This window comes from Furipterus horrens, unplaced genomic scaffold, assembly GCF_987537825.1.
Source record: "Furipterus horrens unplaced genomic scaffold, mFurHor1.1.pri manual_scaffold_2, whole genome shotgun sequence".
Lineage (NCBI taxonomy): Eukaryota > Metazoa > Chordata > Mammalia > Chiroptera > Furipteridae > Furipterus > Furipterus horrens.
Window position 1 is genome coordinate 94,437,663 of NW_028327172.1, and position 13,582 is coordinate 94,451,244.

General features: G+C 40.1%; 1 protein-coding gene across 6 annotated transcripts in view; it reads right to left on the reverse strand.

Moving 5' to 3' along the window:
• Positions 1–9,305: 9,305 nt before the first annotated feature.
• Positions 9,306–13,582, reverse strand: part of CCNY (cyclin Y) — a 274,826-nt gene continuing 270,549 nt past the window's right edge. For 3 of the 6 annotated variants that reach the window (XM_090266142.1, XM_090266143.1, XM_090266141.1), the window contains one exon: positions 12,074–12,629. In XM_090266142.1, the coding sequence (XP_090122268.1) occupies positions 12,513–12,629 (117 nt within the window). In that variant the 3' untranslated portion in view covers positions 12,074–12,512. Of the gene's footprint in view, positions 9,647–9,740; positions 9,859–10,954; positions 11,006–12,073; positions 12,630–13,582 lie in introns of those variants that run through there. The other 3 variants (XR_016509034.1, XR_016509033.1, XM_090266140.1) reach the window with 3 other exon arrangements.

The following is a 13,582-nucleotide window of genomic DNA, read 5'->3' on the forward strand; positions in this document are numbered from 1 at the left end:
TTGGAGATCAGTCCCTTGTCTGAGGTATCATTGGCAAATATGTTTTCCCATGTGGTTGGTTTCCTTTTCAACTTCCTGATGTTTTCTTTTGCTGAGCAGAAACTCTTTGGTTTGATGTAGTCCCATTTGTTTATTTTTTCCTTTATTTCTTTTGCCTTAGGAGATGTATCCGTGAAGATATTGTTACGTGGTATATCTGAAATTTTCCTGCCTATGTTTTCTTCTAGGACTTTTATGGTTTCACAGCTTACATTTAAGTCTTTGATCCATCTTAAGTTTATTCTCGTGTGTGGTGTAAGTTGGTGGTCTAGTTTCATTTTTTTGCATGTCCCTGTCCAGTTCTCCCAGCACCATTTGTTAAAGAGGCTCTTCTCACTCCATTTTATGTTCCTTCCCCCTTGATCAAATATTAGTTGACCATATATCCTGGGTTTATTTCTGGACTCTCTATTCTGTTCCATTGATCTATATGTCTGTTCTTATGCTAGTACCAAACTGTTCTGATCACAATGGCTTTGTAATATAGTTTGATATCTGGTATTGTGATTCCTCCTGCTGTGTTCTTCTGTCTCAATATTGCTTTGGCTATTCGGCATCTTTTTTGGTTCCATATGAATTTTTGGAAGTATTTGTTCTAGGTCTGTGAAATATGTCATTGATATTTTAATAGGGATTGCATTGAATCTGTAAATTGCTTTGGGTAGTATGGCCATTTTGATGATGTTGATACTTCCCATCCAAGAACATGGCATTTGCTTCCATTTATTTGTATCTTCCTTAATTTCTTTCTTCAATGTTACATAATTTTCAGAGTACAGGTCTTTTATCTCTTTGGTTTATTCCAAGGTACTTTATTTTTCTTGTTGCTATAGTAAATGGTGTTTTTTTTTTGGTCTGTCTCTGATATTTTATTGTTGATGTACAGAAATGCCTTAGATATCTGTATATTTATTTTGTACCCTGCTATTTTGCCAAATTTGCTTATTATATCGAGTAGTTTTTTAGTGGAGTCTATAGGGTTTTCTATGTATACTATCATGTCATCTGCATATAATGATAGCTTTATTTCTTCTTTCCAAATTTGGATGCCTTTTATTTCTTTTTCTTGTCTGATTGCTGTGGCTAGGACTTCCAACACTATGTTGAATACGAGTGGAGAGCGTGGATATCCTTGTCTTGTTCCTGATTTCAGGGGGAATGCTTTCAGTGTTCATCCATTGAGTATGATGTTGGCTTCCGGTTTCTGATATATAGCCTTAATTATGTTAAATTATGGTCCCTCTATTCCCATTTTGCTGACTGTTTTCATCATAAATGGGTGTTGTACTTTATCAAATGCTTTTTCTGCATCTATAGATGTGATCATGTAATTTTTGTCTTTCATTTTGTTAAGGTCATGTATTATATTTATTGATTGCGAATATTGAACCATCCTTGCATCCCTGGGATGAATCCCACTTGATCGTGGTGTATAATCTTTCTAATGTGTTGCTGAATCCTGTTTGCCAATATTTTGTTGAGGATTTTAGCATCTATGTTCATCACTGATATTGACCTGTAGTTTTCTTTCTTTGTTGTGTCTTTTTTTTTTTTTTTCTTTCTGGTTTCTGTTTTTTTTTTTTTTTTTATAAGTATATTTTATTGATTATATTGTTACAATAGTTCCAATTTTTTCCCCTGTGCTCCCCTCCGCCCAGCACACCCCCTCCCCGAACTATCCCCCCTCCCCAAGTCCATGCCCATGGGTCGTACATACAAGATCTCCTGCCTAACCCTTTCATACATTTTTCTTCTTTTTTAAAAAATAATTAAATTATTTTAACAATAAAAACTAACAATCCCTCCCTCTCAGACTTAAGACCCTTTATAGTCTTATAAAGGACAGTGGGCGAAGGTCTCGAGCTCTTCCAGCTGCTTTGAGCTGGACATGGTCGTCGTCCTACCTAATAAGAATGGGGGTGTGGAGGTGGGGTGGTCTTCCCACATGGGGAAGGATCATGCAGACTCCAGGTCGGCTGGCTGTCCCCGGACATTGGCATGCTTGATTTAACAGGCTGGCATCCTTGTTGTATTCTGGAGGCAACAGATTTGGCAACAGGGTTAAAAGACATCATTCAATCCATAACCACTAGATGACAAAAGGCAGGTATTAATTTTTCAATGTCCCAAATTAGGGAAAAGAAGGGCTTCTTTGAAGGAAGGTGTGCCAGGTACATCTCACCTGTCCAAAACCCTTTTGCCCATTATACTTAGTTTTGGCTGAGGGAAATAGTTTAGGTTTTCCCCCTTCCAGACCTTTGGCCCCTTTTTGTCTAAGCTATTAGGATAGAAAAGAGAGAAACCAATTTTAAAGTGAAGCCTATAGACTTCCCCATACTTTACCAACCTAACCACTTAGTTTAGCCAAACTGTTGAGTCTTTGGAGACGGCAATGCAGATGGGCTTCTTAAGTGACACCTATATGTACAATTTCTTAGGCAATGAGATTATAGGCTTATGCTCTATGAAAACAGAAGAACACACATGTTAATTTACATAATACAATTTAAAAACCAGTCTCTAAATTTAAGAGACTGCCTTATTGGAAGAGATTTAGTTGCAAGGCACTTGACATTCTTTTTGCCTGTAAATTAAGCATTTTTGATAATGTCACAGACATGGTTTAACTTTTAAATTAAACTTTAAATGAAAATAAACTTTATATACAGTTAGCTGTACTAGTTTATAATTTACTACTGAGCATTGTGATTTTCCTTGAGTCATGATTTTTCTCCCTAAGATTACCCTCCTTGTCAGTAAAGGGACTGTAATAAATCCGGTTTTAATTTAGCCTGTTTATTTGCATAAACATAAGAGCAGTGATTTATTACATATGATTTTTAAGTTTACTTTGCTGGCACTTACTTAAGGAACTTTTATGTTGACCTCTAGTTTGCCTGTCAGGGCACAGAAGCTGAGCCACACACCTTCCATTCAGCCTTGCCTGTAAACACGTGCTTTTCCAAGTCCTTCGGATTTTTCATTGTGCCTTAAGGTTCCTTCTAGGCATTTTTCAGGAAAGTGACCTTCGTTCCTTCCCTGGAAAGATTGCCATGAACCGCACAACTAAGGTACCAGGCTTTTTCCTTATGGGCTTTTCTTAGCTTTATACATCAAGTTCAGTTCCTGAGGGCTTTCTGGTAACAACCAGAGCCTACGCATGCCTTCTTCAGGCATGTCATTCCAGTCAAAGTCTTGGTTAACAAAACTTTTATACAATACCTTTATTCACAATTGGTCTTCTTAGTTTTATGCAAAGAAACCTAATGTTATTACTTTTTTAAATTGCCAAATTTTGGAGGGATTAGGTAAAGAGAAAGATATACATTGTGAAGGAAAATCCTTGTCCTTTTAATATTTACTAAAATTGCATTTTTATGCCTTATACTTTTAATTATTAAAACTATACAGTTTTTACAAACTTTTAACAAACATTTTATATACTTTTCACAAACCTTTATTTTTATGCTTTATACTTTTTCTGGTTTCTTTTTTTTTCATGTGAAGTTTTAAATTCCCCTGGGAAACCTTAATTTTCCTTTCAGAGCATAAACACAGTAGTAATTCAAAACACAGATAGCTAGGCCCTTTCTTTCCAGTATGTTTACTGGCCTCCTAGAGAGACATGCCCTTGGCAGAGACATGTTCACTTGCGCTGGCTGCAGCACTCAGCAGCCCTGAATAAAATTTTTGCCAACTGGTTTACAGACAACTTTTCCTAGGTCTTATTGGTTAAAAACAGATACAGAGAATTCCACAGCAGAACAGACGAAGGTACGCTTTTATAAAATTAGAACACAAGCAGCCGAGGTTTTCTTTTCCCAGGTTTAAAACTTCCATAACTTTCCTTTTTATTATTACAACTTTTTATAGACCTTCTGCAACATTTACAAACTTTTTAAATACCCTTTACTTTTTTAGCTTTAACCATAACATGCTTTTAATTCTTGTTCTTTTCTACATGGTGAAGGACTATACTTAAACTTAGTATTTGGCAGCTAAAAGTTCCTAGATTTGCAGAGATATTCTGCAGTTTTTGAAGTTCCTGCTTTTTCTTTTTTTCTAACTTACACCTTTGAGCTTTCCTGAGGAGTTTTTCAATTTTTCTATTTGGCCCATTCATTTACCGTTTGCAATTTCTTACAAATATTTGGCCAGTTTCTGTTACAACGGTGACTTTTAAGAGTCCCTGTCCTACAGCATTCTTTGGATTTAGACCAGAATACTTCCTTATTTGGTCCCTGAGCTTCCGGAGGAATGCTGATGGAGCTGTATTTTGAATGTTTTGGAGACATTCTGCGCTTGGGAAATGGACTCCTTGGTTCCCCTGATGATGAGGCTTCCAAGGTCTTTCATTTGAGCCCTATTCTCCAGTCTGTTATTCCATTCAGGGCCGATACTGGGAAACTTTTGTTAGGCCGGGACAATTCCCTGACTGGGAGGATGTTTGCTTTTTCATATTTTTATAGCAGCCTACGTTATTATTTCTTTTCCTCTTCTACTGAAGAAGATGTTTAGAATGGACATTAGTTTTATTCATATGTAACAACACTATTTCTTAAGATATAGGTATGTGCCCGCTGCTAAAGCAGCGAGGAGATTGAGGGCCCTTTAGTTACAGCTTTAGAGGTATTACTGATTGGCAGCCAAGCTGCTGCCACTGCGGCTTGCACCATAGTTTGAAGAAAAGCGGTCTGAGTTTTAAAAGTGTCACTTTTTTTTCCCTCTCTCTGTGTTGGAGAGACAGACATCCTGCTGTTTCTGTAACCTGTAGCAAGGGGATTAGATGGCCGCCTGTCTAGCAAAATTAACATTGCCCCTCCTTGCAGCTCCAGCAGGGAGTATTCAGATACAAACTGAATTGCTAGAAGTTACCTGGGGTGGAAAGAAATGCTGCAAGCAATTTCTCTGGGGAAAATTTTAAGGGGCCTGATCCCTCTGTACTGTCTGTCCCCAGTGCCTCTGCCTGGTTGGCCATTGGCTGGCCAGGGCTACAAGGTGGCAGGAGACAGCACAGAGGGTCCTAGGCTTTTCTGTGCACTGCCCATATTGACAGCCTTGGTTTTTATGTTCCCTCACCCACCTCCCCGCGCTTGCAGCTGCTTGGGAGATAGTGATATTTTGAGCCGGGAGCCAGAAGCCTGTGATTACAGAATATGTTAAACCAAAGCATGTGTGTTTGGCCTCAACCAGCCATTTGCAAGATAATACCCTTTTAAAAACAAAACACTTTTGCCTTAGAAGTGCAGAGCTGGAGCCACTTTCTCACGGCACCACTCCCTCCCGCCTTGCTACTTCCCTTAATAAACTTTTCCTTTCTGCTTGCTGTATTTTGGCTCCCCGAGCGACACTGTTTTTACGCTTATTTAAAGTACCCCTAGGGGGGCTACCCGACCCCAAAAGCAGGCCACTCTGACCTGCAGAATGTTTCCAGGGTGTCAGAGCTCGAGGAGGGGTTCTGTCCCCAGAACTTGGGGAAATTCCGGAGTACACAGTCAAGAACTGTGGGTGCAGGCTTGGACTGGCATCCCCTTATGTTGGCTAAGGTGATTGCTACAAACATGCACTTAATTTGGATTACAATCAGGGGCAGAAACACAAGGCATGGGAGCAATGCCCCCCTCATGGCACAGACAAACACGGGGTGGGAGCTTCCAAAGGTGGACAAACAAATGCCCGCTCGGCCTCTCCTTTTGCAAGGCTAAAGCCCACTTAGACTCTGTAGACCGAAGTCTGTAGAGTCACACAAAAGGAGGAAATAATTTTTTTTTTAACCTTAACATTTACTTACACATTTACTTAGAGGTTAAACAATCCCACCTAAACCCCACCCAGGCTTCTGAGATTAGACTAACAGTGTCGGCTACAGGCAGCAAAACCCAGAACCAAACCAGAAGAGCTTTACTAAGTCTCAATGGCAGTGACCCAAGTCCGCTGCCTAAATGGGTTGCCACTCACCTGCCGCTGAGGCTGTCCACTGTCCTTTGCTTAGTCTAGACTGGGCTGTCAGGGCTTCCAGTAGCTCCCGATTGTCCACTGAAGGCGCAGGGAATTGCTCCAAACTGGAGCTTGCAGCCGCTGTCCTGCCACATGTCAGCTAGACACATGGGACCACACAAAGCCCTGGAGGTTCACCAAAGGCGGCACCACTTTACAGAGGCATTACAGTGGGTGAAGAAGATAGATTCTAACAAAAAAATCAAGCCAGTGGGGTTTTTGGAGAAGGAGGGGTTTGGGGCTCACTGGCATCCTATAGAATGAAGCCCACCTCCTAAATTTCTGGAAATTTTTAAGAAACATTGTAAAGGCGTACATGTACCACATGAAGCAGTTTGACCTATTTTATATGGAACAGACGACACTTAAGACAGACCCGTTCTTGTACGAAACAGGCAAGATGACACTTAAGACAGACAAACCTGTGGTCACCGGCCACCGTCATGGTCCGGGACCAGGTCTCGGAGGTAATGCTGCATCCGGCCCTCCCTTGAAGACCCCCCTTGCACACCCGTTCCAACCCAAGGATTCCTTTCCTTCTGAATCCAAGTCCTTACCGGTAAGAATCCAAACGGCTTTATGTAGTCAATTAGGATAGGGAGGGTGTCCGTCCGCCAGTGTCCCATTCAGGGCTGAGGAACGTCTCTCAGAGATCTCCCCCTGGGGTGGATCTGGTGGCAGGCCCGTCTCACGACCCGTGCCCAGCCAAGGCTGGGTATCTCGCTGGGGCCTCCAAATGTTGTGGAGTAAGTGCGAGAACCAAATTGTCGGAGACAACCAAATTAGAATTTAAAGAGCCTTTACTAGCTGGCCAGTGACTACCCACTTTCACTCCATGCAGGGATTCAAGTGAGTAGCCCCGAGCCTCAGTACAAAGCTGCTTATATAGTATAAACTTATATCCTGGGTTGCTAGCTGGGGTAGTAGCACAACACAACTGTTGCTAGCTGGGGAGGGTTAACATTCTACAGGTACAGGTGCTACCTACGCTTGGCCGATACATGACTTGTTTGGGGGCAACTGTCACTGTGGGGCTTTGCAAAAATTTTCTACTCTAGTTCAAGCTCCAGCACAATTACTTATTTTTTAATTGCATGGGTGAGTAAATCTAAGTCTCAAGACTGGTCCTAGAAATCCCAGAACTAAGTTATTCATAGAATAATTAAATGTTAGTAGTAGAGATGTTCTTAGAGTAATCTAGAGAGTGACATATTTCTTTGTGTTGAAGATGAAGCAACTCACAATCCAGCAACAGTGCAAAACTTGCCAGACCAAACATCCAAGCGTCCCTGGGTCTCCTGACCCTGCAGTCATTGTTTTGTTTTATCATACATTGACCCCCAAATGCTGCTTTTCTCTTTGGAGTAGACACCAAAATGAAGTATTTTGCATTTGGTCTTTGGTCTCCCAAAATGCAAGTATTTTAAGTACAGCTGGTAAGCAGGGGGCAAATTTGGGGAGCTTGCATGTATGTGGTCATGTTTCCCATCCTCCTGGACTGATGGGAAGTACCACAGAGGAGGAGGAGAATTCTTCTCTTCTGAGGCTGGGATTCCAGAGCTTCTGTCCTGCAGGTCTAAGAAGGTTCAATTGGGGGTTAATAATGATGAAATACCCTTTTCCAGACAGATGCATCTGGAGTGGATTCTTACACCCAACTTCACTCTTTTGAGACTCTTTTTGAGGTTTTTCAATATTCATTAAAGTGGACAAGAACCCACAAGCCAGAGCCAGGAAAACCTAACTAAAGAACAAGCTGGACATTCAGTTGCATTATGGCAGACCTGGGGAGAATGAGGAGTAGCTGAAATCTGGATATTCATGACTTTCAGATAAGAATAGCTCTATCTACCAATAGCTACTCTTCTTTAGCCTGGGACTCTGCAAGAGACAACTGATCTCCCCCAGGGAAACTCACAACTGGGCTTGGACTTGTCTTTCACAGCCTTCCTACCTCCATGAGCAATAGCATCCAACAACTGAGATGCAAGCATGGCTAAACCGAGTGTGTTCAGTAAGAGAAAAGCAGGAGGTGAAAACAACCAGCAAGTGTATCTCTGCCAGCCAAGTTCACTGAGTGATCCAGAGAGGTGAAACAATTTTTCCAAGGTCACACAGCAAATCAACTTTGGACTGAGACTAAAACCCAAGGTTCCATACAATATAAATCAACACTAATATTAACATAATGTTATGCACAAGTTCTAGTTACATTGAATATCTTTGTCTAATAGACATTCACTTAGATATGCCATTGTTTTAGCCTATATTTTAAAACTTATTCATACAAAATTCTTCAAATGAATAAAGCCCTCTGCCCAAATCAAGTCACTAAAGGACACAGCAAAGCTTACTGAGACCTGTAACAGCATTCAATTAGGCATCTTGTCTGAGGTCATTTCTCACTGTAATATGTTCTTCCAGAATGCCTTCTTTACAGACCTACAGTGGACAAATACAGTTGTCAGGACAAGCCCTCACCTGGGCGCTCAGAGCTCAGACTTGCAGCAATAGACACAGCTACTGCCAATGGCTCTTTCAACTGAGAGATGAATAAAAGCAGATCACTTTGGTGAGGATCACTGAACTCTTGAAGAAAGTTTCTAATGAGAAGTGACACAGTAGACCTTTAACAACTTCACATATAAAAACTCAGTAAGAAAACTGAACAGAAGAAACCGGAAAGGAAGTCAGCTGACCTGCTCAGGTCCACACTCATCACTAATTCCATGGCTGGGAGCATTCTTACGCCCCTGTCTGAGGCCTGTCTAGCACCTGTGAGGTGACTGTTTTCAGGTACAACAGCTCTAGTGACTTGGCATATTCAGTAACAGCAAACAAAGATCTTAATGTAGATGTGTGTATGGCTTTGCTTGCAATCGATATAGCTTAAAATATAAATCCCAAATTAGTAATCTTTTGTCAGCTCAAGGACATGTTTTCCATTTCCTCCTCTTTTCAACAAGGGTAGGGGCTCTTTGGTTGGCCATTCAGATGATAACATTTCTAAGATCCACCAACATAAGTCCAGAGACACTCAAATGAAGTCGAGGGGATAAAGTGATGAAGGATAAAATAAGCCATTGATAGAGACGGGATGCGCTCAGATAGGTCTCTATCATGCAACCATCTTAACTGCTGAAGGTTTCTAACAGGTCTTAATACTTCTTTGAGTCACTCAAGACTTTCAGGACTACATTCACTCTGCATCCATAAAACATGTTGAATTTTACATCAATATTTAAAAAATGCAGCAAGAAGGCAGGAACTATTTGTTCTATGTATTTATTTATTTAACACATTAAGTACCTACAATGAACCAGGAATGATATTTTAAAAGCAGTGGGAAAGAATGGAAATCACTCACTCCCAAAATTCTGTTTTGCAGCTCAGCGGATGATGAACATCCCCCAAACCAAGGGAAACTCAAAGATGGAGAGAGTTCTGCCAATGCCCTAGGAAGAGGCTTGTGCATCCAGCCCATGAGGGAGCAGAGAGCAGTTCAGGCTTTGACCTCGTGCAGTGAAGCAGAGAGCATATCTCCATCTTGGTAGGATCTCCCAGCTTGCCCTCCAATTTGGTTTTAAATCCCTGACTTCTTTCCCTTTTCCTAGTTAAAAAGAAAAGTAAAATAAACCAAAATAATAATAATAATTAATAATAATAATAATAATAAAATAAAAAGCCCTCATTTGGATATATACCTCTTCTCCAGTGACTTAAGTCAAATCTAAACTTAAAGTCAACAGATTGTGTGGTCTCTTCATTCTTCATTCGTGATGAAAACTGTGCACTCAAAAACTACACTAAGACGATGTATTCCTAAAGAGCAATCCAGCTTTAATTGTACGGCATTGAATCACCTTGCAAACAAATTACAGTCACTACGACTTATCAACAGGTATTGTACTTCTACTGTTGGGTTTGGTTTTGGTGGGACTTTTTTTTTTTGTTTTTGTTTTTGTTTTTTTTTTGGCAAACAGAACAAACCAGAGAACAAAATGTTGTCTTCATCATCATGTAGAAAAATAAAACAAACTTGAAGTATCTAACTATGTGGCAAATGATTCATACTGCAAAAATAAAATCTACACTTACAGCAGAGTTTTAAAAATCCTTAGTGCAAGAAACATAACCAATTAAAACAGATCAATACTTATTAATGAATATGGAAAATTTTCCTATACAGAGGTAGAGTCCGGTGCACAAGGCTAAAACAATATTCAATAGTCTGAACAAAGACTGAGCTGGGTTTTACGGGATTCACTTTAAATTTTAAGTTATCAGACTATATGTACACACAATATATAAACTATATAACTTTTTAAAGTAGTTTAATAAACTCCACAAAATAATAGCAGATGCACTGAAGTATTTACATAATTCACTTTCAAATCTCTCTCATTCAAATAAAAGGGATAAAAATAAGATTTCTGCTTTAAAGGCAGCAGAACCTCTTTCCTGCAATGGATTGGTAAAATAAGATACTTTACATGAGGGAATTAATTTATGTTTGAGAGGTATTCATATTCAGCTAAGAAAATATGTCCCTTTTTAAGCTCTATAGAATAGGGAATATAAAATGATATTTTCTACACTTTTTAGATCTCTAAAGTTCTAAACCCATCTCTTACTTGAAGAGAGATGCTGATTTTGGTACCCATACAGATTGTATCAACACAATTACAATGGAAAAATAATTAACTTTTCCTTTTCTACTTGTTTGCTTTTGAAAGTCATGTCTAAAAGAATATAGTATTTCTGGCCTGGTTGTGTTTACACATGACACATATTTCATGGAAACCTGACTAGCACTTTCAGCTTGATGTCTTTGGGATTTTTAACTTTCTGAATTCCTTCCATTTCCAAAGAGTATTCAAGACTAATAATAGAAGATTCCATGGTTTTCCAAGCTCACCCAGGAGGAAGGTGAAACACACAGTATCAGCTGCTATGCTCCTCATGGAGACTTGAAAAAGAAAAGAAATTAGAAGCTCTGTCATTGTGACCCAAGAAAATATGCAAAAACCCAAAGAATTACATGTTTCACTGACTCAGATTCTTAGATTTAATGCCAGATTTACTCTTTGATATTAGATCATTAACCCTTTTATTTTACTTGATATAAAAGATTCTTATCTAGCCCATAAGGAAATTAGGGATAGGCAGAAAACAAAAAGGTACAGTCATGAAGAATGAAGCATAAACCTTCACAGTCTGAATTTTGTGTAACTACTCACCCACAATGAATATGCAAGTTTATTTTTAATCATTCTGTGAAAAATACCTCAGTAAATAGTAATATTTTGCCCTTCAATGATCTTCCCACTGCATTACCCCCACCCCGTTTTTTAATTTTAGATTTTTTAAAAAAGTTATACAAATAGACTAACTTTGATTTAAAGTAAACATATAAAAATTGGTTAAGAATATTGCTTGCAACAATGGATATGGAAGTACAGGAATGAACTGGGCATGGAGTAGAAAGAAGTGGCTCCTCCTATCCAGTAACTTCAGGCTAATATCTAGCACTCTGGTAAAAACCTCATCTGAGGACACCCTCTACTGCACATTGTTTCCTTGGCCTAGGAGGTCTGACAGATTTGTAACTCTGACTTCAGGTCAGATTTAAGAAAATCTGCATGAAAATCAGAAGGCACAAGCACCCACGTTATCTAGAATTTGGGGGGGGGGTGGTAGGGTGAGGAATAAAGAGAGAAATAGATACTTTTGGTTCAGCACTATAGTCAAGTTAATTTTGCCACTGTTAAAGAAAAAAATGTATGAAGTTGTAGAGAAGTGTAAAAAGTGAGTCCTACTTGTAAGGAAGAAAGTTCAGGAGACAGCTCACAGGAAGGGTGCAGGAGAAACAACCAGTACTATTTATTTGGATGTCTATGCCATGGTACAAACTATATTCTCTGTTGTGTGGAGCTAAAACCATAAACAATATAAACCAACAAAAATCCCCCAAATCCCCAAAAAACAGCTAGAAGGAATGCAAGAAGTCTTACAGAACACACTGATCCAGACAGAGTTGATAAAGGCAGCACTTTTGTCTTTAATGCACATGTAACTGTTACCTTCTGTTGTGTTTTCCCTTATATTCACCTACTGACCAAATGGGGGACTTAAGAAATGGCCATGTCATTTAACCATTTTTCCTGCCTCTACACAACTTCCCTTTCCCTTTACTTCCTCCTCTAGGATTAAAGTCTTTTTCCTCCACAAAGGAAGTGATGTTAATGATGACAGGGTAAGGTGTGAAACCGGATTTCCAGAATATTGATTTTGCTTTTCTCAAAGCCTTGCTGTCTGTGGGCCACACAGCATGAAGGCAGTCATCCACGCAGCCTGATGGAACTATGAATTTAAAAAAAGGAGAGAAACAAAAACAAAATCACCCCAAGTCTGTCTTTTCTCAAACTAAAGGAGAAACTGAGGGATAGTACAACCTCCAGTGGGGATGCCCACAGTTAGGAAATGATGGCTGGGGACCACCTTGGCAGAGTCAGATTGTCAGCACTGGCTGATCGCTTCCTCGCAGGTCTCCTCAGATCCTTGTATTTGTCCTCACAGAGGCGAGAGATGGCCTGAGGGACAGAGAGTGACAATTCAGGTCAGGGCTGGACCCTGAAAGCTCCCACCACCCACTTACTTATCAGATACCAAGTGTCGCTGTGAGCAGCATCCTTCTAGGTACTGACACTCATGGACTAAACTAGGAAGAGGCCCTGCCCCATATGGTTCACATCCCATAGCCTAGACTGTGCTACTCTCAGGATGGATACAAAGTGTAGAGACATTCCTGCTTCCAAAGTGCTTACAGACTAACTGAGAAAACAATCTCAAAATGTGGAACAACTATAAGACAGTGTAGCCTGGGGTCATTCAGCTTTAAGGTCAATGCTTAGGGGCATGTGACCTGAGTATGTGCCCCCATTTAAGTCCTCAGCATCCTTGTCTTCAAATGGGGCAATAACAGCGTCCTCCTCACAGGGTGGCTGGGGCTAGACATGTGTGCAGGGGGAGCGTGGGCAATATGGGAGCAAAGGTAGGGTGATGGGGCAGGCAGCATGGACCTCTTGGGTCTCACTAATCTTGGGACATAACTGTACCATCTACTGCTTTGGTCAAAGGTTCTATGTAATGAGACCAGCATGGTTTCCAGAATGGAAAACGCAGGGCCTCCACACACCTGCTCTGGAGGAGATGGAATCTCACCAGTGAGCCTTTTATCACCCCACCACTTTTCATCCAGTCAAAAGTAAGGTGGGAAGAGCTAGGTGCAAACATAGAGCTCAGCTCCATATAAGTATGAGACATAAAAGTCATACAATGTAACAATGATGGCCTTAAACCCAGACCAAGGCCAAAGTGGCTGGCCCTAGCTCTAATTGGGTTGTGGGGAAAATAATTTGAAAAAATAAAAAGCAGGATTAATCCTTTTCTATTAACTAGGAACTTCTAGTATCCTTTTCCTTATAAAAGTGCATGCTGGGAAATCCTTTTTGTGGACTTATGTTTTAGGAAACAGAAACTTAAA